Source organism: Suricata suricatta, chromosome 1 (assembly GCF_006229205.1).
Source record: "Suricata suricatta isolate VVHF042 chromosome 1, meerkat_22Aug2017_6uvM2_HiC, whole genome shotgun sequence".
In the NCBI taxonomy this organism is placed as follows: Eukaryota; Metazoa; Chordata; class Mammalia; order Carnivora; family Herpestidae; genus Suricata; species Suricata suricatta.
Genome location: NC_043700.1, coordinates 124,611,584 through 124,636,312, shown reverse-complemented (window position 1 = coordinate 124,636,312; position 24,729 = coordinate 124,611,584). Strand labels below are relative to the sequence as shown.

The 24,729-nt window shown below is 38.2% G+C and overlaps 1 protein-coding gene across 2 annotated transcripts in view; it reads right to left on the bottom strand.

Moving 5' to 3' along the window:
- The window catches only part of FAM13A (family with sequence similarity 13 member A), a 313,453-nt gene that overhangs the window by 36,763 nt on the left and 251,961 nt on the right, over positions 1-24,729 (bottom strand). For both annotated transcript variants that reach the window (XM_029943172.1, XM_029943165.1), the window contains 4 exons: positions 23,764-23,943; positions 17,849-18,035; positions 7,997-8,073; positions 7,584-7,626 (listed from right to left, as the gene is read on the bottom strand). In XM_029943172.1, the coding sequence (XP_029799032.1) occupies positions 7,584-7,626; positions 7,997-8,073; positions 17,849-18,035; positions 23,764-23,943 (487 nt within the window). The remainder of the gene's footprint in view (positions 1-7,583; positions 7,627-7,996; positions 8,074-17,848; positions 18,036-23,763; positions 23,944-24,729) is intronic.

Sequence of the window (24,729 nt, the reverse complement as noted above, 5' to 3'; positions counted from 1 at the left end):
AAGGACCGCAGACGATGAGGGTGTAAGGTAAGCAGACGCTGGACTGAGAAAGGTTGTACGCTCAGCTAAGTTTGGATTTTATCCTGCAGTAGATAATGGAAAGCCACGGGAGGAGTTCAGAAACAGGGTAATAATGGTAATATGTGTTTTCCAGGCTGATGCCTTGCAGATGGGGATGAATGCGGGTTGAAGGACCCACAGGCCCAAGCACTGGGTTCTGCATGCAGCCTGTGTCCCTTCCCAACACCAGACGCTGGGTTTCCTTCCTGGGACACCTGCGTCCCCTCTGGGCACTCCGAGTCCCACAGTGCTTGGCATGACACATGTAAGGTCATGAAACGCCACATACACACAAACTAATGTAAAAACATTTACTTCTTATGACCGCTGCCTCTGTATTAGCACCCATTTCAAAGGAAATTGAGATTAGGAAATTTTTTCTGCATCTGAATTAGCATCCATTTCAAAGAAAATTGAAATGAGGAAATTAAAAGCTTCCCCCCCCCCCCCCCGCCCAAGTGTATGAATTTATTCATTCCTTCAACAGCTTTGTGTGAGGCACCCACTGCGCTGGTGTGTGAGACACTCAGGCTCCCAACAATGAGGGAGCTGACATTTTATGGGACAGGCTCAAGAACGCTCAGGGGAGTTCTGAGGACAGTTGATCTGGGTGCAGTACAACGATCACTTTGTGAATAAGTTGAGCTGCTCTTTACAGTGTCCCGGTGAAGTCTGAGGGTCAGCATGTGGGAGAGGGAGAGATTACTGCCCTGGGTGGGAGGCGGGAGTAGCCCCCAAGATCCTATTATTCTAACAAACAAAATCAGCTCAAAACTTTGTTTATTCAATAATAACATCTATCACATGCTATATACTTGTAATAGGGCATTATGTTGTATGCAAAGATAATATTTACCCACTTAAATAATTTTTTAGTACTTACTAAATGCTAGGTTATTTTCTAGACACTGGAGATACTTCAGGGGACAAAATAAACGTCTGTCCTTAATGAATCTTACAGAAAGTGACAGTAAACAAAGAAAAAATGTTAGGTAGAGATATGGACTAGGGACAAAAATAAAGCAGAGTAAGAGGGATGATAGAGGTAGGGACTACAGTCTGCTATTTTATATTGAGTGGTCAGGAAAAGGCCTTTCCTATGAAGGGACATATGAGCAGTGATATGAAGGAAATGCAGAAGTGAGTCATCTATGAGAAGAGCATCCCAGGAAGAGGGAAAGCAAGTGCAAAGGCCCTGAGGTATGGTCATTGTATTTAAGGAAGAGCAAAAAGATCACTGTTCCTGGAACCACCATATAAGGGTATTTAGAATGTGCCACATACAATGGGGTATCACTCACACTATAGACCTATATTAACTTACGAAAGCTTCTGGACTTTCTGGCTGATGTTTTACACAGTAGTAGAGGGGCCTCTCTTACATAAACCGTGGCAGCTTGCATTGCATGGACATACTGGGACAGCACTCGCCAGCACATCCTCATGTCCAGCTCTGGCCTGCTGTGCTGGGATCCGTCCCTGAGGTTGCTCTTTCCCTTGCCCCCTGCTCCCTATTTCTGGCTTCACTGGTCTCACCAGAACCTGACATGGCTGCCTTGCCTGGGAATGCAGAGCAGGCTGCTGGTGTGGACCCAGGGTTTATGTACAGATGGGATCTGGGATGCAGCTCAGGGCCACCCACACTGAAGCTGTGTAGGCTCAGCAGCAACACGCCGGCATCAAACACTCTTCCTTCAAACGTTAGCTAGCCTAGTTTGGGTGATGCACCTCTCCAGATCATTCCACACGCTCTACTGGCACTCATCATATGGTATTACACTCGGCTCCTTGCCAGTCTGCTGCTTCTACTAGCTCATTAACGGTAACATGTCAAGGACATTCTCAAATGCCAAAGTATTTCTGGTTTCAACTTTTGTTGTTTACATGTCTTATATCTTCAGTTGAATCAGAAAGTAAATGAGTTCCAATAGTCCCCCTTCTTCTGAGGGGGTACATTCCAAGATGCCCAGCGGATGCCTGAAACCAAGGACAAAACGGAACCCTACATGCACCATGCTTTTTCCTATACATACATACCTACGATAAAGTCTACCCGATAAATTAGGCTTAGTAAGAGATGAACAGGACATAAAACCATCATTATATTATCTATTATCTATTATAGAACATAATAACATAGAAGCATTGTACTGCATACTGTACTACAAGTTATGTGAATGTGGCCTCTCTAAGTGTCTTACTGTATGTACTCACACTTCTTCTTGTGATGCTGTGAGATGACAAATGTCTACATGAGGTGAAGCAAGGTGAATTGTGTGGACGTTGTAACACAGTGTTGGGCTACAACTGACCTTCAGATGACATGTCAGAAAGACAATCATCTGCTTCTGGACCTGGGTTGACTGTGGGTAACCGAAATCACAGGACGCGAAACCACAGATAATAGGGGCTACTGATATTTCACAATTTTCAACTCAGAGATCCTTGTGTTGTGAGGCCACACACCAAACCCTTGTCACAAATGTTGTGGCCTTTGGAAGCCACTAAAATACTTATGACCTCTCAGGAGACACGGTGTGGTGCGGCAGACAGGGGACGGGTTTAGGGTCAGAGACCTGAGTTTTGATACTGGTGGGGTTGTGGCAAGACCTTCAGTGAAAACCTTTTTGTGCTTTAGCTTCTTTTTTTAAAAAGCTTTTTTCTGTATTGCAAGTGCAAGAATTCATAAAGTTGGTGCCAAGATTAAGTGAAAAACATTTACAAAAATGCCTAGCCCATAGTTACGTAAAATATGCTATTTCCGGGGCGCCTGGGTGGCTCAATAGATTAAGCATCTGACTTCAGCTCAGGTCATGATCTTGCAATCCATGGGTTTGAGCCCTGCGTCGGGCTCTGTGCTAACAGCTCAGAGCCTGGAGTCTGCTTCAGATTCTGTGTCTTCCTTTCTCTGCCTCCCTACCCCCGTTCATGCTTTATTTCTGTCTGTCTGTCTCTCTCTCTCTCTCTCTCAAAAATAAACATTTAAAAAAATGCTATTTCCAATTATCCACTACTTCCCATTCCCATTCATTCATCTGGGAAGTGTTTATTGAACACATATTATGTCGTAGGCACTGGGATTACAGGAATTAACAAGATACGGAATTTAGTGCGGAATGAAGACACTGACCATGTAAGTACCAGTGTCACATGTGTTATAAAAGAAAAAAACAGGATGCTAGGGTGCAAATACTCAGAGAGTTCACCTTGCCTGAGGCCTCAGATGATATTCCATGTTCAGGTCAAGGAACCATTAACTACTAATCTATTCACCTGGTCTTTGTCAAGACTTGCCCCTATCTATCCAACTGGGTCTGGCTTTTTCCATTCTCAGACTTCACTGATCTTGCTCCTTCCCTGACTTCAAATAGTTGGATTTTTGTTCCATCCCTTCTCCCTCCCTGCACAGGATATAAACAAGCAGCCTCACGGCTGACCAGAGCCAGGAGAGATGGTATCGGAGTGTGCTGTGTAATGCAGTTTGCACAGGAAGGAACCACACAGTGTTAACAGAAGAACCACAAGGAACCATAAACATTTACTGTTTGGCCTGACAATAAAGGAAAGTGGACATAACAAATTTCCAAAATTCATGGGAATTCCAAAGTTTCAGTAGCCAGACTAGATGAAATGGGAAGTGAATCTAAATAAATAGAGCCTTTAAATTATTCTGGTTCTAACATTAAAACCAATAACAAAATCCTAATGCTTCCATACAATACACTGAAGTTGAAATAATATAGTGATTCATTTCATAAATCCTTGTTGACAGGAATGTTTCAGAATTCATCTCAAACCTGCTCAGAGCAAATAAAAGCCTAGACTTAAGATGTTTGATAATTAATATTAGTTTTCAGTCTTGATTGGAAAGCCTTCTCTTCTCTCTTACTCTCTTTTTTTTCTTTCAAGCAGGATAAAAAAGGGAAATGGCCTTTTGTTTACTATGAATGTCCTATTTGTTATCAAAGGTATGCTTCTAAGCTCTTCTAAGCAGTGGGCTTAGAAAGCATAAAGAATGTCAAAATATCTTGAAAGAATTTAACACTTCATTAACCGTATACTTCTGACATAAAATGACCTCTCCCAGATAAGGTAATACACTTCAACACACTCAATAATTTTTACTGGTTTTGCTTTCTTGATAAAATATTAAGCATAAAGTTATAGTTTTAATGTTCTGGATTTTATACAGAAGCATAATATATCTCCCCACTAGAAAAGAATCAAACTGATGCATAAGGTTGAAGTTGTAAAAAGAACTTTGAAAATCTGTATTTTCAGTGATATCTTTTAGAATCTAGAAATTGCTGTTTTTAAGGACAAAGACTCTGGATTCCACCTGCTCAGGGAATAGTGTGCTAGGCTCTTCCTTATATTACCTCATTTCAAAAAGCCCAAATGGGCTATTTTATTAAAATGCCAGCCTTTTGAAAACCTACCCAAAGAATTCATACTTTAATTTTTGGCATTTTGAAGGAGCTCTAACTTTTCTTCATTGGCCATCCAAGATCTCAAGCCCATTCTCTTTTTGGATAAGAAGAGTTGATTCAAAAAATTAAAAAGATGTGCTACAAAGGGACAAACTGATGACCAGCTGTCAACACCTGCACTCAAACAAAAACACATTTAGGGCTGCAAAACGATGATTTCAAAAATAAAGTCACAGTTGCCCCTACACTTACGTCTGAGCAGCAGATTCTAAAACCAGCTTCTCTGCCTATCTGTCCCTGGAAGGAGCATCACCAGTGTTCCTCATTCTCGTGGAAATGCGACTGAAAACAAGAAGGAAAGACCATCTTCCCTCAATAGCTGACATTTGTCTTAATCTCACATGGATCTCAAGAATATAGAAGGAAAAATTTAAAGGATAGTATTAAGGAAGACAAACTGTCTTCATGGAAAAATGTAACTAGAAACACTGTCACATTCATCCATGGCGGGCACATAAGCGCTGGCTTCTCAATCTGATGCTGTGGGAGGTGTGAAATAAAATATCAGTTCGAGGAGGGGTAACCAAAGTCTAGAGTTATTTTTCATCTCTGAAATTTAGGGAATTATCGTGGTATTACCAGAAGACTAGATTAACCATTTAGGAGGTAAAATAAGTTCTACCAAGTGCTGCACATGTTAAAGGGTAAACAATCACAATACAAGGCAAACAAGGGAAAGAGCTTTAAAACAGACCCTTTTCACAGGCCATTACTAATACTTAAGTATACATTTCTTTCAGTGAAAGAGACCCATGTCTTCATGAGGAGAAACATCATCTGAATCTTGTGGAGGGATGGCTTGTTTTTCTCCTTTGGGGCAGTTGTAAAAGAAAGGTGACACGGATTGCTTGGGCTAGATGTTAACTCACTGCCTAATTTTATCTCCTAGCTGAACTTATTCTGGTGGCACTGATATTAATAGTGAGTGCTTCACGAGGGCCAACAGGGGGCCGGGTGCTGGCTGGCAACTGCACATGGCCAACAAGTAAGAATAGGACCTGGCGCATGGAAGAAGGCTGGAGATTTTTTCCCCATGATTCATCCACTGCCATGGGAGCTGTCCACAAAATACCAAGGCAGACTGAGTTCAGCGTGGGTTGAGTTTCGGTGCCACCTGGAATTTATGAGTTAACGTTATAAAGTCCATCCACAAAGGCTGCTCTATTCCCTTTTATCTCATAGAGGACAATAGGCTGAAAAGGGAGGAAACAGAGGACACCTCTCTAGGAGGCTGGCGAAGCAATTTTCTTTAAAGTAACGTTCAATGGCATGATGACTAGGTGCTTGCTGTGAGCAGAGGGAAGGAGCAGCGAGGGTGAGAGGAGAAGAAAAAGGAAACAACGCTATTACAGGGAAACACTGCTCTGAAAAAAGGTACCTGGTGTCAAGGAAAAAACGTCGACTCATTGCCGGGTCCCAAGGAAGGAAGCTTAAATGGGTTGGAAATAAGAGATGAAAGAAGTGGCTCCACAGCTGTGAAGTCAGAAGGAGGAAGCATTCCTCTCCTATTATGTGGCCAGGTCGATCAAGTGTACGTGACAAGACCTAAACAGGGGAATACTCTGCGTCCACAGCATTGGCGGCGGCGAGGTGTGTGTGGGGGGAGGAGATGACAATTAATTCCCAGCTATTTTATGCCAAATTGTGCTCGAGTGTGCATTTTTCTAAGAAGGGGTCCATAGCTTTTAGATTCTTAAGTCTCCTGGACTGTAAAATGCCATGGTGGGTAGGGGCTGGAGCAGTTACTGAGTCGCAGCTTCTAACTAGTACTTGTCCACAGCAGGGTTCAATACGAGCACCCGAGTAAATCCACCAGTGAATTAGGAAATGTCCGATAAAGATTAGGAATCACTGGGTTCGAGGGAGAGTTCTATAATTAATATTGCAAGACTCAGAATCCAAGAACAGGTTGAAAAATGTTTTAAATTTGGCCAAAGAGAAAAACTGATAAAAACATTGAAAGTAGAACAGGAAGCATTTGGAAGTAGATTCTGTACACATACATGAATGAAAAATGGGGTTGAGCACACCGAATGGGATCAGAATTTTGGCCAGCATGGCGATGCCCTTGGAGAACAAGGGAGACAGGAAATCATCAAAACTTTAAGATATAAACAACATAAGGGAGGTAGATACTTTTTCTCCATGGTTTACTTAAAAAGAGACAAAACTCAGAAAACAAACTGAGTTTAGTAACTCAGGCTGAGTTTTTTTTTGTTTGTTTGTTTTTTGAGAGACAGAGAGAGCAGGAACAGGGGAGGGTCAGAGAGAGAGGGAGACACAGAATCTGAAGCAGGCTCCAGGCTCTGAGTCAGCTGTCAACACAGAGCCTGATGCGGGGCTCGAACCCACAAACCGTGAGATCATGACCCGATCCGAAGCCTGAGTTTAACTGACTGAGCCACCCAGGCGCCCCCTACTAAGTTTATCTCAATTTGAAAATTAATGAGATAAATCTCTGTGACTGATTCACTAAACTCACTATTTATTTAAATCACTTAAAAATGCATAAACCAAGGGCGCCTGGGTGGCTCAGTCCATTAAGTGCCCAACTTCAGCTCAGGTCATTATCTTGCAGTTTATGAGCTCAAGCTCTGCGTTGGGCTCTGTGCTGACAGCTCAGAGCCTGGAGCCTGCTTCAGATCCTGTGCCCTCTCTCTGCCCCTCCCACGATCATGCTCATGCAGATGCTCCCTCTCTCAATAATAAATAAAAACGTTAAAAAATGCATAAAACCTACAAAAAATCAAACCAGTAGCTTTGGCTTTTTATTTTATGGAAAATCTAAAGAAAAGTCCCCATGCAACTGAAGTTTCTCTTTGCAAGCAAAATAAAAGAATTTAAAAAGCAAAAGAAAAGAGTTCTTATGATTTCCTAAGGAATCTTTCTGTCTCAGTATTTGCCTTTTGAAGCCAATCACACTCCTGTCCCTTAACCTCATTATCCTTTATTGATAGGCTAATAATGCTTCACAAGTGCTCTCAGGAATGTAAGAACAGTCTCAGTACAGTCACAATTGTGTTAGCTACTCACCTCAGAATGCTGGATATGTCTGCTGTCTTTTTCATTTTCTTTGCTATAAATAAGATCAACAACAAAATATCATTGTTTTAGAACAATGCTTTTCATCCACTGAAATTTATGATTTCATTCATTTTAAAAGTAGGCTGAGTGGCTCTAAATCAAATTCTGATAAATTTTGAAACCAAATAAAACAAAAAATCAAAATAGAACAAAATTAGAAACACAACCATGAATATGGTGGTCTTTAAAAGCACTGTGGCAGATTTTCTATTCCAAGCATTTTCCTTGCTATAAAATACTACTGGTGAACACACAGTCCTTTAATTCCATTCTTTTTAGTTCTTATAAGGTGCACTGCAGTAAGCGGGGCGGGAGCTCTTCATGCTCATGGAAGCAATATGAGGAGAAAACGCTAAAATTACCTCTCATCAGATATTGTTTCAACATCATCAGGTCCAGCCCTCTCCTGAGACGGTGTGAGGCTGAGGCTTTCCATATTCTATAATAAAACAAATTGTTGGGTGCCCAGTAAGAATAGTAAGAAACATGCAACAGAAGATCCTCCTTTACTTAAAATAGTAAAATCAGATAATATGCAGGTATAAACTAGTTCCAGTCCATATTTCTATCTTTGTTAAAATTAGTAAAATTATGAGTTTAGTATATGCTGCTTGTATAAAATTGGATGTTGAATTATATCACCCCTTTAATGAAGATATCTGATACCATCACAGAAATGATCATTGTATCCTATAATGTCCTTGTTAGGTATCATCCATATCTTAGAGCTAAACATAGCAAAACCCAGATTGTCAGAACAGCAGGTTGGTGACATCCCAATTAGAACTACGGAGGGGCGCCTGGGTGGCTCAGTTGGTTAAGTGCCCAGCTTCAGCTCAGGTCATGATCACATAGCTTGTGAGTTCAAGCCCTGCATTGGGCTCTGCACTGACAGTGCGGAGCCTGCTTGGGATTCTCTCTCTCTCCCTCTTTCACTGCCCCTTCCCCCCTGTGCTTTTGCTCTTTAAAAATAAACAAATAAACTTAAAAAAAAAAAAGAACTAGAACTGAGGAATCTAAACTTGAATCTAATCAGAAACCAATGTAACATTCATTGTTCATTTAACATATTTTCAGTATAAATTGCCAGTATAATGTGGGAAAACACACAAACTGTAAACTATCCATAAATAGAAATGATGTTGAGAACTTTCTTTCTGTGATATTTAATATTAGTCTTTATATTAGCTAAGATGGAAAAAATATAAACAGGAAATTTACTTTGAATAGCATGTATTTCAGGCTTAGAGAGCTTAATACTTATCAGGAGGCATATCTGTAAGGTTTCTTATTGCCTCTGTGAATGTGGCCAATGCTTTCTAAATACAATTCAGGTAACTGAGCACATAAAAAGTAAGCCATCCCCGTGAAGGAAGATTACAAATAAGCGAATGAGAACACATTTACATTCGGTAAACTGAAAAAAATAGCTGCCTTGGAGATCTGAACCTAAATTTCACTGAACTCAAAGATTCCTATCTGCATTAAAAGGACATTAAGCACAATCCACCTATTGTGTGTCATTAGAATAATACATATTGAAGAAACATGTGTTCATCTACATATTTATAACTTTCCATCATGAAAAACCCTTTACAAGGTAAATCTAAGATTCACAATAATCTGATGAAACTGACATATATAAAAATCTTTACAAAATAAACACATAATTGGAATGGAAAACTAATCTTTGGCTTGGCAGATGAATGAATTATTTTCCATTTATGTTGGTTTGTCCAACTTATCTGGAATTCTTAAAGTTTAAAACAGTAGAAACAAAGGGAGACACAATATAACATAGAATGGTGACTCTGGAGTCAGAATGTTTCAGTTTCAATCCTAACTCTATCATTTACTAACTGTATGATACTTCCTGACCTTCAATTTCCTCTTCTGGAAAATGGAAATCGCAAGACTTACTATATAGGTGGTCATGAAGATTAAAGGAGGTAACACATGTAAAGCATTAGAATGATACCAGCTATATTTAAAGGATATTAGCTATTGTTATTGGTGCCATTCTTATTATTTCTGAAACTATGAGATCCACTTCTCTAAAAATATTTTATCATTATTTCTCCAGTTAAGGAAATGTCTCAAGGAACTGGAGTGTTTGTGTCTGCCATTACTAGACATCAATTTACACACTTAGATAATTTACACAGTTGATTTGAGAATGAATCTGAGAAATGAAAATTATGACAATATTCAATTATATCTATTTTCATAACTCTAAAGTTTGAACTACAAGAGGCCTCTCTAAAATAGATATATTTGAATCAAAGCATAATTGCTCTTACTACCCAAATGAGATCTTCCTGATAAAGAAGAGATATATGTATGACAATCTTTGTTTGTTCTCACTGGTAATCTTCAATAGATTATCAAAATCTTTAGTGTAAGATCTCATGCAACAGTATTAGGTTTTCCTAAAGATCTGGAACATGAATTCCTAGGGAAAGCACAACCTTCTACCCTCAGATCATTTTAGAACTGTGTCAATGAAATATATTTTTAAATTATACATTAATGACTATTCCAGAATAAATAAAAATTGTCACATTCAGACTAAGAAATACTCAGAAAGAGAACAGAAAATAAACTATAGTAGTATTATATGAATTTAAAGATACTTCAGTAAGATGCTACAATTTTTTTCTAAACAGAAAGAACCAAGTTATAATTGATTACAGGTTTTGAGATTTAAAGAAAAAAGATAGCTATGCTATATAATGGATAAGCTTTGCACAAAACAATTGTAAAATGCAAAAAAGTCTAGCTGTTCTCCAGGGTTAAAATAAGTAAGCAATGACTTCAACTCTCTCCCGCACCCCACTTTTAAAACATGTTTGATCGCTGTTTGAGAACTCCCCAAGGATCTGAGTTTCTATAGATGTCACTCACAAAGGGTGACTTTCAAAATTGTTCCGTATTCCTAAGGCTTTATGATAATTCCAACTTTCAAGTTATCTACACATTTGAGACTGCTGAATATTCATGAGCTGCTTTCACTTAAAGCAGCATGCGAGCACCCAGTGCTCCTCTGCCAAGGCAGTTGGGTTGCTCTTATACCTTTTAGAAAAATGAACATGTGAAGAATGTGTTACAACTGGCAACCTACCTCAATTGTTTTCAGAATGAAACAAGAGTAGTACAGATCTCTGAATACAGTAACAAAAGCACCTATTTCCGTAAATTCTAACTTCCATTTTTTGCCTAAGGTTTAGGGAGGAAAGATAAAGAAATAGATCAGAAATTCCTCTACTTCAGTGTGATGAGAAAAAAGGAAATACAATGTGCAGGTGAAAATAACAGGTGAACTAGACTTCCATTGTATGAGAAGTACGCTACCGGACATTCAAATGTTCTGCAGTTGTTAATATTATTTGTCTTATGAAAAAATACTGACTCAATGCCTTCTGAAGATTTTGAGCTGTTTTATGTACCAAACACTTCTCTAGGTGTGGTAAAAGAGTGGTTCATTAATGTTTTCATTTATTAAAGGTTAAAGTAATAAAACTCTTATATAAATGTTTTATTGCATTTTTACTTTGGTCTTCTTACTTTAAAATAGGTCGTTTTAAGAAACAGCAAAGAACAGATTATGACTTTAAGTATACTTTAATAAAACTACTTCTTGAACTATATTAAAAAAAAACAGATAAAGAAAGCTTAGTTCACAAACCATAAAATTCTGCTTCATTTAAGGCTTACCAGTGACTTTCAAAAGACACATATCTGCTATGACATAATTTATTTGGACAGTCTTTATGTGTCAGAAGGAACTGAATTTTAAGAACCACCTTCCTTAATTATAAAAATATCCTCAAATCTAAAAAGAGCAAAAGCCTTGAAAAAAATTAGCTTGAGACTGTGGAATTTATTTTCGGTTCTTCCCCTTGGCCCCCCACACCTGCTCTGTTTTGACCGTGAAAGTTAAACTCAAAACCTGTTTGACCACTGAAGCACTTGAAAACACTTGGAGCAAAAACAAATTTGTCTTCTAGAACTATAAAATGCTGACAAAGCCTTTATAGAGGACACTGGAAAAAAAATGTCTTCTCTTAATATACAAACAGCTCAGTCTAAAGGCTGCGGAAAACACTGCTAGTCAAAACAAGTTCATTACTCTAACCTTGAGCTCTCAGAGAAAGAGAATATTGATATATTCTCATTAACGAAGGATTAATGGAAGTTGAATTTTTTTGTATGCTTTTGTACATTTTATGTTTTCCTGCTTAAAACTGTATAACTTAATCCATATTTAAAAAGAACTACAGGTAGGGTACAAAGGTGCTGAAAGAAGAGCTTGCTAGCTATCTGCCCAAATCCACTCGACTTTCCTTCCACAGAAATAAACAGCCACAGGCCCAGTAACATTTCCCAGCCTCTGTCTTTTGCAATGAGATATGGCCATGTGATTAACTCCTCCCCTACAGGATGTATGAAGCAACGTGTGTGGCTTCCAGGCCTGGATGATAAACTATCAATGCGCATGCTGTCCTTCTGTGAGTTGGAATGGAGATGAAAATCACGACCGTGACCACAGTGCCCTGGAAGAGAGCTGAGGATGATAGGGGGGCAGTTGGCCTGGGTCTCTGAAAAACTGCACCGACCAAGTCCTCCACTTCTTTCCCTGGTTCTCAACGCCTGTTTTAGGTTGTTACGGGAGAGTGACATTTACTATGTTCAAGACTTTGCATTTGGGGCCTTTTTGTGACACAAGTTACCCTAAAAAATATGGCACCCATTCATGCACTCATTTTTTTCAACACATTTTTTTGGTAAGTGCTGAACTGTGCTAGGCACTGGGGCACAATGGTAAATGGCGAGGCAGACAGACACTGGTTCTTGCCACCATGACTTCTGTATTTCAGTTATTGCTCCAACTGTAGTTTGTGACACTGTTAGTATTACCTTCATTTCTAAGATAGGTTCTTTCGGAATGACAATATTAATGGACAAATCATAAAATTCAAAGTGGCTGGCATATTCTTTCTTTACTCAATAGTATGCAGAGGAAAGAAATCCTAGATGTGTATGGTGAGATTGACAGGTCAGAAGGGTACTTGCTCTATTCTTTAGCACATTATAGTTGCATTTAAGTCTTACAAAAAAAACACAATGAGGTATTCATAGTCCTATTTTACAGATAAAGTAATGGAGTCTATATAATATGCCTATTTGTCATAGATAGTAAGTGATAAAGTTGAAACTGACACTCAGGTCTGACTGCAAGATCTGTGCTCTTTCCTTGAAACCTGCCTGTGATTTCAGAGGGTGCACAAGACAGTAAATAGATGTTGTTTATAAATAAGAGAGCTACTAGACTATCTTTTCAGTTTTTATATACTTATTCTATACTTTATAGAATTAGTATAATCATATGGAGAACATTTGAAAAACAGAGCATGGAGTAACAGATGTTTTTTTTTCTTTAAAGCAGGCTTCATGCCCCATGGGAGGCCCAACATGGAGTTCGAACTGATGACTGTGAGATCAAGACCGGAGCTGAGATCAAGAGCTGGACTCTTCACTGACTGAGCCACCCTGGCGTCCCTCAAGTAACAGCAGCTTCCGGTACTACTACCACTACCATCATACAACCAATCACTTCAGGCGTATTTCCTTTCAGTCTTTTTTCCTGGGAATGAACATTTTTATATACATTTATATACACACATACATATACACATGTGATACACACACAAATGTGCATACATATATAATTTATAGATATACATATATAAATGTACACTTCATAACGTACTTTTAATACTGAAGGATATAGTAGAATTGCAGCTCAACCACTTATGTGTGACCTTGGACACATTATTTAATCTCTTCTGCCTCATTTTCCTCATATTTAGAATGAGAATAATAATAATAAATCTGACTTACGGATAATTGGGAGTATTAAAATTGATAATATAGACAAAGCACTTAAAATATAACTTGTCAATGTTTTTTGTTTTATTACATGGTCTTCAAAATAATAATTTTACTGAATTGACATACACGTTACTAATCTGATCTCATACTTTTAAGCACTTAGATTGCTTCTAATTTTCCATGAGTATAGAAAGCCTTGTGGTGAGCGAATTAATAATCGTGGTCTTTTCCATTTTTAAGTAGAACTGAGTGGCAGAAGTATGATTACTAGATAAAAATGCATGACTGAGTTATGGGTTTTTGATTCAAGCTGTTAAATTGCACCCAGAAGAGGAAGCTTTTAGAGATGGAGGTTTTTTTCTAGGCCAACAGAAATGAGCCAGCAGAGAGGAAGACACGAAAAATTGTGTGTGAGTGTATGGATATGTTTGTACATGTACATGGGGGTGGGGCGGGAGGATGGATGTAGAAAACAGAATTTACACGAATACTTCTTGATTTAGAGGTTAACCTTAGAAATGAGGAAAGTCATGTTATCATTTGAGCAGGTGAGAAAAGAAAATGAGTGGAGTTGTTAGAGATGTTTTGAAGCAGGAGGGAAGCTGCTGACACACAAGCTGGCTGTCTTAGTTTTTCCAAGTAAATGAAGAGACGAGATTTTGCTCTGAGCATGATGGAAGGGGAGAGGCATAAGCCAGATGTTTAAAGGGGAAGGAGAAGTTTGGGACCGTGGCAATAATTAGATAAGGCAGAACACTCGAACGTCACTCATGACCACTAATTTTTAAGCTCTGAATTCTTGGTAGCCTCTTGGTCCCTGCTGGTCATGACTGTCTCAAGAGGTGACAGGGTGAAGGTGAATGTGCCCAGCCAGTTCCCATGTTAGAGATTCCAAATGTGCAAGATGCTTTTTTTGGTCTACAGCATATTCTCTTCGGTTGTGTTGTGGGCTGGTGTGATCAGTGTGAAATTCTCACTCACTGTGTTCAGGTACTCTCATTTCATTTTCTCTGGAAAATGGCTTTTGCTCCCAATCTCTTCCACAAAACTGCTCTTATTAAACGATCTCCAGCTTGCTCGCCCCAATGATCAAATGCACAGTCCTCTGCCTGACCCACCATCTGACCTTCTCTCCTGTTCAAGAAACTGGTTCACTTGGCTTCCAAGGCATCAAAGGCACCTTGTCTGTCTTCTACTTCACTAGTCTCTTAAGTCTTTCATACCTTCTCATCTCCCCATCCTCTAAATGTTAGTATGTCTCAGGGCTCACGGTTCCTGAGGTGACCTCTCTTTTCTGTCCACACTCACTCCCTCAGTCACCTCACCCAGAATACTGGCTTTCAATATCCTTTACCAACTGATGACTCCCACACTTCATCTCCAACCAGGTTATCCTCCTTAAACTCTTGGCCCAGAAATCCAGTTGCCTCCCTGATATGCCTTCTTAGATATCTAATGGGCAGTTCAATATTATGCCCAAAACTGAACCCATGATCCCCCAAATTTCTGTTGATCTTCTCCATCTCAGTTAGACTGGGAACAAATATCTAGTTGCTCAGGCTAAAAACACTGGAGTCATCTTTGACTCGTCTATTACTTTCACTCCACACAGGTAATGTCAGAGAATCGTGTCAATTCTACTTTCAAAATATACCCAGAATCCATCCACCACATCACGATGACTGCAATGTACCAGTCTAGGAGGAATCATTTGCAATTTAGTCTATGTGAACAGTGTCCCTAGAGTAGTCATTGTACAGTCTGCAGGGGAATTCATGCTGACTCTGGTATCACCTTGTTTAGACCATCATCTCAAATCCAGATTCTAGCAATAGCTTCTTAACTGGGGTTCCTCTATCTGCCTTTGCCTGCTTATGTTTATTCTCAACATAGAAGTCAAATCAAATTTCAGTAAGTCAGATCACTGTTTTACCTAAAACTCTCAGGTGGATTCTCATTTCACCCAGATTAAAGGCAGAGTCCTCACAATGATCCTCGGGGCCCCATTTTATCTGCCCACTTCTCCCTTTACCCCTTTAACTTTGCTCACTCTCTTCCAATCACAATGGTACCTTTGTGATTTTTTGAACATTCCACATAAATGATTGTCTCAGAGCCTTTGCACCTGCCAGGATAGTATGACTTGCTTCCTCACTTTCTCTAAGACTTCACATTCAAATGCCAAGTTCTTGGGAGATCTTCTCAGATCACTCTACTTAAAATTGCATCCCCCGCTCCCTCACAATTCTTGTCTCCACTTCCAGCTCTATGTTTCTTCCTAGTACTTACCACTATCTAACATACTTTATGTTATACTTGTTTATCTTGATTACTGTCTGTTCCTCCTACTATAGAATGTAAGCTTCATGAGGACAACAACTTTTGCCTGCTTTTGTCACTGCTGTATCCCCAGGATGTGAAATATTTCCTGGTACAAAAAGGCATATAATTATATATATGCTTCTCCCCCACTACCCCAGGATTAATAATAAGTGTTTAGTCAGAGTGTAAAGAGCTTGGAATGGAGTAGGAGAAGGTTTTGGGGGAGATTTGGGAAAAGTAAACTTAGAAGGTTAAAAATAAGTGACAAGTTAAATGCACAGCTTTTAGGATGGAGTCTAAAGACTTGCTATGTTCCCTGGCTCTTTGCTTTGTGGTTACCTGTTAAGATCAGACTTAAAAATTCATGGCACATGATAGTGAGGAAAGCTCCTAGAGGACACCTTTACTTTCTATGAGGAAGTGGTGTTGGCAGGTTTTTCAATTAGTCACTGCAAAAAGACACGGTCCACTTGGCTCACTTATGTTAATAGGTGGCATTCACAATCCTGGAATGAGGAAACTGGCAACTCACATGGGGGCAAGCCCTTCACCTAAAAAGACCAAGATGGCCCTGGGCTCTCCATTCCAAACATTTTTAAACAAAGAATATGTCCATAGTTATTACATCAATCAAACACGGATTCTAAAGAATAAATGTACTTTTTCACTTTTATTAGCTCCCTAATTTAAGACACTATTCCTTGTGGAAAAACATATTCATGGGTTCAGTTCATGAAAGGGGAATGAAACAGAGAAGTACATCCTTTCCAAAGAAGTCAAGTGTTGGACTTTGAGTCATTGTAATCTTTCTGGCAGATAAGCAAATTGTGAGCCAAATAAAGAGCCAATAAAATTAGCACCATTTATTTTACTTAAAAATTTACTTTTCCTCTAAGCAAGAATTAAGTTAATGCTAAAGTCATTTAATGTGTATAATGGTTCCAGCTTACATTATTTATTTGTACTGTATCAGATATGGACCTGAGGTGGGTCATTGTTTCTGTCCCTTCTAGCTGGTCACTTTTACTTCTAGAAACAGAGCATTAAGAATATGGACAGGGAAAAAATAGAAATTAACATGTTTCCCTGAATTTGCCTTTATGTATATTTTATTTAGGGCAAAGTTGGGAATCTTCTCTGAGCACATGCATAAACTGACAATGGAAAAGAGGTGGTCTATAAGTTTTACCAAATGTATGAAAACCCTAGCATGGAGCTAAAAGCTGGTCAGAGATAAAACAGATCAGAGAATTTACACATTAAACAGTAAAAATGGACATTACCTATTTTTATTTTAGGGACTCTAGCTCATTTTACATTATAAATTTTATCTTTAGTTTTTATTGTTGTTGTTAAATTTTTTAAAACTAAATGGACTAAGAAGACACACTTTGGTTCTCACTTTTCAGAGGAACTGAAGCATATACAGAAAAGGATGATGTTTACTAATAGTATACAATAATTTGGAATAACTTATATATCAAATCAATAATCCAGGGTTCAGATCTGAGGTAACTGTGTAAGAGGTGGATTTGCTCTTTGTTTCTGGTTAATTTGGAAGAAAATACTTTCTAGAGCATAGATTTCAAGTAAATTTCTGAACACAGAAATTTTAGTACACAAAGATAGTTGATCCTTTTTCCCTGTGTAGTTTTCTTTCACTGGGCCTTAAGTTTATTAATTTTTTTTACATAGTCATATATTCAAGAACAAACAGAATAGGAGAAAGAAAAAGGCTTAATTGACAATATTTCAAAAATAAGATTTAAAAATGCTCGAAGGAATGAGATAAAAATCAGACCAATTTAAATAACATGGGAATCAAAGTGTGCTGTTTTTGTATATATTTTTTTCTCAGCTTAAGGTCTTCACACCTCATATCCTATAGTCCAATAACCTCAAGATTGGAATAATTTTTTTTTTTTTTTACAAAGCAAGGAAAAGAGATGTGGTATTTCCTAACTGGCTACAAGTAAAACTTTCACAGAATTTTCACTTACCACAAGACCATCCTGATTTTCATTGAGCTCAGAGAGTTTGGAACTGGATTTCTGATGTTTAGGTTTGCCCCTTTCTCCAATACAACTGGAAGTATTTTCATGTAACTTCTCCACTTCCTGAGAATTCAAAATACAATCTTCAAGGCTGCTGAACCCAGAAGGAATATTTTCTTTGTCGATAAGGCCCCTTGAAATAATTAAAAAAAAAAGCTTACATTTTATTTTAAAAGAGACCTTTTAATGACACTGTCACTGCATCACATGGGAAATCAGGAGAGTGCCCAGAAATTCCATTTTGCCTCTTTGATCAAAATCTGAGCACAGTGCTACTCCTGAGGCCAATTGGTGCCAAATAAACCACATTAAAGGAGAAATTATTCCTAGAGGCAAATTGGCGGGGACTGTGTTTCTACCAATGAACAACTTTTATATTTGTACCAAAAGTAATTTGTATTCAAGCAGGGAGAATAGTGCAAGCTTACAAAAAATTTTCCCATTATTAATAGATTACACATTCCTCACACACATTTTATAATACAAAGTGTGGAGAAAAATCTGAAAAGGAAATATGCCTTTTTCTCTAGGTTGGGACATGCTGATTTTCCCAAATGATGAAGACATTTCAGCATAGTAGAGATTAATAACAAAATCCAACTTCATTTGATAATCTTGGTAGAAATAGCATAAGTTAATAAAAACTACAAATATACAAGGCATTTTAACTGAAATACGGATTTGTTACTTCTCAGGACAAAGTTTCATGACTTAGTTTTATTTTATTTATTTATTTTTGACTTAGTTTTAGCTTCATGACTTAGCTTTACAAGTAGATATGAATGTCAAAACTACTGAATTTAATTCACTTAATATTATTGATTACTTAGTAATAATGATTAGTCAGTTTTTAGTATCTTAAACATTTCCTCAAGGAGTTTTCACAAAATTAAATTACTTAGCAAACTGTTTGTCTTTTACTACATCATGGAACAAATTAAGCCATGAGTGCAGTGTCACGGCTTGCCAAAGTGCAGATGAATGAGATCTCCCTTTATGGTATGACTAAGTTAAGGTAACTCCCTAGATACTACCGCTATATTTTGAAATATTTTAACATCAGTTCGACCATATTCCAAAAGGAAAGATAATGTTAAATATTTATTCTGCAATCTAAATTCATATCCTGTTTTAGATGGGCTTATCATGGAGGCAAAATTATAAATTAAATATTACCATAATGTTTTCAAAGTTATACTCTCTTTGGTGATTTTTAGCACTCCATATTTAATTTAGCCTTATTTTATACAAAATTTAAGGTAAACATATATAGACATAGTAAAATTATATAAAAGATCAATGCAACAGTGATTAGAAACATCCCAAACATAAAATAACAGAACGCATGAGGAAAACCTCACAGGGACTAACATGCTGGCACACATAACTTGTGCAAACACTCTTCATCTCTCCCCTCCATGCACCAAGAGAGGAGCCTTTTATGGATGGCTGGATGAGTTTGGTATCAACTTTAAAATGATTTGTTTTACTATATAAATTCTGTCTAATCACTCTTCTGATTTCCTGTAACTCCTGACATTTTCCTCTTATTAGAATTTTTCTAGTGTGTGTGTGGGGGTTATGTTTGAAGGCTCATAAGACAGAATTCTGTTTATGCCCAAATTCTTGTATTGAAGCCCTAACCATCAACGTGACCACTCTTGGAGACAGGGTCTTTACAGAGGTAATTAAGGCTCAATGAGGCCATAGGGTGGGACTCTACTCCGAAACGGTGTTCTTATAAGAGGAGGGGATACTGGGAAAGCACACACAGAATAAAGGCCATGGGAGGACACGGAGAGAAAGCATTGTCTGAAAGTCAGAGAGAAGTCTTATCAGAAACCAACCCCATCTGCACCTTGATCTTGGGCTTCCTGAACTGTGAGGAAATAAATCCCTATTGTTTAAGCCCCCAGACTACAGCTAACACAAAAAGGTAGCCCCAGCAAGCTAATACAAAAGTAAAAACTAGTTTTAGAAATTAAAACACAAAGTTTATTTTATAATCTTTTTGAATAGTGAATACATGACTGGAATAAGTCCTGTTAAAATAAATATATGAAAATCTGTTCAGTGTGCTCATGTGGAAATCCTGTTCTCTTAAAAAAAAAAAGTCTCTGCTTTGTGTGAGTCAATGCCTTTCAGCCACGTACAAATGTGACTGTGGGAGCACTGGTGTACATCCTGCCCGCAACATGCTGCTGGCTTCCAGTCACGCGGACATGGCTGAGACCGGCCTGAACTCCGATCTCTGCGGCTTCGCACTTCACCTAGTTTCTTCCTCACCCCTGCATACACACTTACTGCTCTGGTCATACTTAACTATTTACTGTTCCTCTAACAGTACAGCATGGTTGTTTTTTTTTAAGTTGAAGTAGGAATTTAGTATAATATTTATAACAAAGAAATCTGTATACATTTCCAGTTTATTGTGTTTTAGACAGTTAAAATCTCTTTCACTTAAATTACCCTTTGCCTTTTGAAAAATATTTATTATAAAAGTTTTACACACATAGAAAAGAAGAGAGACTCTCACAACAAACTTGCATATACCTATCACCAAGAGTCAACATTTCTATGCACGTGGCAGATGGCACGTTTTTTAATAAATGAATTAAACTGAGACTTTTCACATAATGAATATATTCCTTAAATGCTGATATTTTTATAGTAGCAAATAATAACATAAACCTGATAATGTTTCCTTATAAATTTAGACAAATAAATCATGTGCATTCAAATGAAATATTTATAGTCTTAGTCTATCTTCTGCATTTGTTTAGAAAGTCTGCCATGATGACTTTAGTACAGACTTTATCGACTCTTTAATCTCATCCTAAAATATGGTCATCACTGGCTTCAAGGATATATCTATATATATATTAAAATTTTAAAAAATGTTTTTATTTTATTATTGAGAGACAGAGAGGGACAAAGCATAGAGCATGAGCATGGGAGGGGCAGAGAGAGGGGGAGACACAGAATCTGAAAGAAGGTCCAGGCTCTGAGCTGTTAGCACAGAGCCCAAGGTGGGGCTCGAACTCACAAACCATGAGATCATGGCCTGAGCCAAAGCAGGATGCTTAATCGACTGAGCCACCCAGGCGACCCAAGGATATATTTTTTTAATTGGTTGTAGCTCTAAGTTGTTAGGAGGCCAAACAATAGACAAAAATACAATGAATTTTTATATTTAAGAACTCTTTTCTTTTTTTTGAGGGGGAGAGGGGCAGCAGGAGAAGGAGAAGGAGAGAAACAGGCTCCATGCTCAGCACAGAACCAAATGCAGGGCTCCATCTCACAACCGTGAGATCATGATCTGAGCCAAAACCAAGAGTTGGACGCTCAAGCAACTCAGCCATCCAGGCATCTCTTTAAAAACTCTTTTTAGCCATTCTATGGAGTTACCAGTTTTGAATATAGTAAAGTCTAGCTTACTCCTTATTTTTAAAGCAAAGCCTGATGAAAATCTTTGATAAATGAATCGATTATGAGTAAGTATATACTAAAAAAATATACTTACTATAGGCTATGATGACGATTCTGAACCTTTGCACAATCAGTGATATGTCCCTGTATTTCCTGGGAACAGACTAGGGAGGACTTTCATGAGGGAAAAAGCAGCAGATCTAGGACCCTGAGAGATAAGGGCCTCACTGCTCCACAGCCCTGGTGAACCCAGAGAGGCAGTGCAGTGTGGGCCGGAGGTGGAAGAGGAAGGGGACAATTAAGACACGCTAATTACCCGGCATGTCAGGTGAGGAGGAAGCCATATGACTAGGAGGGTGAGGCCAACAGGGAGCACAGGAAGGGGACTTGTGCCCAGACCACACACCAAGGAGAAAGAGTAATGCAAGACTCTAAGTTACCTTGGGTACACAGTTTGCAGTCCGAGATTCACTCACTCAGTGCACAGCTGAGTCTGACCACAGTGAGTGAGTATGAGCAGTGAAGCAAATACCAGAGAAGAAACATTAAGAAGAAAACTAGAGTTTCATGGGTCATTAGATTAGTCAGCTTCTACCATTCTCCATCTCATTTGTTCTCCTGATATTGATAGTAAAATATGATTGAGATAACTTATATTAGAAACATTTCCGACTTGGGAAACTAAATTTTCCAGGGAAGATTACTTAGTCTACATTTCATATTTTTCTGTCTATCCCCCGTTCATGTGACCTCACCCCACTGTGCTGTCCCTGCCCGCCGCCGGGCACCCACCATCAACACCACGCTGGCCCTGTTCTCTCTCGTGCTTACTGCCACTTCCATCCACCCTCAGCTTGCCGTCCCTCCGTCCAAACTAAGAGGGTGGAAAGCACGACGTCGTGACACACACAGACTATTTTTAAAATGCAATGTGTTGCTATATACTATTTGGCAAAAAATAACGCAGAGGATATGAACAGTATTTAATAATCTGTACTTGCTGTGTAACACAATTTAGGCAGTCCAGAGACTAATTATGCTCCTAAACATTTTCTATAAAGCTTAATCAGTAGTTATTTTTAAATACAAATCCCTCCTGTATTATATTTTTCTATTCTCTAACGGTAGTATTATAGCACCCTCTCCAACCCACCAGCTCTAAGACAAATTTTTTAAAGTGCTGCTTATATCATTTAAAAAGTCAGTAGGTTATATCACTGATAGTGTTTTATTTCTAAAATTACATTTGTTAGTATAGCTCTTAAATATCTTGACAATAGGCAGCATGGTATTTATTTACATGACTTCTCTTTTGTGTCTTTCTTTAATCAAAAAGAAATTTTTTCCCCTAAGATTTTGATGTAGATTATGAATCCAGGTAAAAAAGAATGAGGACTAGGGTCTGATTTAGTCTTTGACATTTAATAAGGAATTCAAAACAATAACTTTACAGAGACTAAATGCTATGGTAGATCAAAATAAAGCTTTTGGGAAAAATATATGAATATAACTATTTTCTGTGACAATTTAAATGATGATTATTCAAAATATGGATGATAATTGTTTATTTGTATTTTCTCCAATCCTTTAATGAAGGAAAACATTCCTTATAATACTATTCTTGAAATTCATGCTGTGGGAAAGCTTAAAGTTAGTTATTATAATAATAATAAAGAACTCAAGCATTTCCTCTTCTGATTAGACATAGGCTCAACATTCCTTATCCTAAAAATATAGTCAATTGTCATATTACAGTGTTATTCTAATATTTTATGAAACCAATACAGCAGGGAAATCTGTTGATTTCATAAGCTGTTCTAACAGCCAAATGAATGTTGTCTAATAAAAAAAAAAATCTCTGGACAGGCATAGGGCCATTTTCTCCTCCAGAAGTTCAGCATTCCTTTCAATAAGATATTCATGAGGAAGCCATGAAATGTATTAAATCTGGGGTGGCTTCCTACAACATACATCTAGACAACATAAAACATCTAGACAAAACTGAAATATTTGTTTAGTTGCCTATAAATTTCCAAATTAGCTAAGTTTAGAATAGTCAAGGGGTGCTTTGGTTGCTCAGTCAGTTAAGCATTTGACTCCTGATTTTGGCTCAGGTCATGATCTCACACCTTCCTGAGTTCAAGTCCCACATTGGGCCCTGTGCTGAGAAATGCAGAACCTGCTTGAGATTCTCTCTCTCTCTCTCTCTCTCTCTCTCTCTCTCTGCCCCTCCCTTGCTTGCACTTTCACTCTCAAACATAAAAAAGTAAGTAACAAGCTTAAAGAAAGAGAACAGTCAAAAGAAAACTTTTAAAGTTTTAACCTTAATACTGAAATGGGAATGGCTATAATGTAGTGACTAATTCGGGTGTATATTTTTCATTTAAAAGGAGAAGAGAAAATGCAAATGAGAGGCACCAATGCCAACTCACACATCTCTGCTGCGTCGAACTTCATCCTGCTCTCTGGACTGGCGGCGGCGCTGTCTGGCAGATGTGGCAGAAGGTGCTGATGAAGTTCCAGATTCCGAGTCCTCTGAACTTTGGCCTCCAGAGCCATTGACATCAAAAAGATGCTGTTCTACTGCTGACCGGATGGTTCTTTCTAAGAGTCTAATAAAGAAGAATACAGAGTCAATCCGGTAATCAAATTTATCAATGATTGCCTTTAAAAATTTGTATCTATAATTTTGGAAAATCTGTATTTCCAATGGTAGATCTTCTATAGTTTCATGAGCAAAGATAGCATATGAGACATCTCAAAATATCTGTAACGTGTGTTAAAGATAAAACCAAACCTAACAAATTCTACCAGTTTGATAACTGTGTTTCTTATCTCGGTAGGTCCAGGATTACTGAAATGCTCACAGCCAATCTAGCAACAATTATCAGAGGCAATCAGGAAATAAAGGTCATTTAATATGAGGCAGAATGAGGAAATAGTTTTTTCCTCATAGAATAATAATAGACCTATTCTTATAAGGGTGAGCACCTCCAGACGTCACACCAGTTCTCTAGAGGAAGACATGTGGTTTGCAAAGCAAACTGGCACAAATAATTTTTTTTTTAATTATGTTCCTTTTTTTTTCTCCATAATATTTTATTGTCAAATTGTTTTCCATACAACACCCAGTGCTCTTCCCCTTAAGTGCCCTCCACCATCACCACCACCTCTTTTCCCCCCTCCCCCTTCCCCTTCCACCCTCAGTTCATTCTCAGCATTCAATAGTCTCTCAAGTTTTGCATCCCTCTCTCTCCCCAACTCTCTCTCCCTCCTCCACTCCCCCTGGTTCTCCATTAGGTCTCTCTTGTTTTCCTGCTAGACCTATGAGTGCAAACATATGGTTTCTGTCCTTCTCTGCCTGGCTTACTTCACTCAGCATGACACCCTCAAGGTCC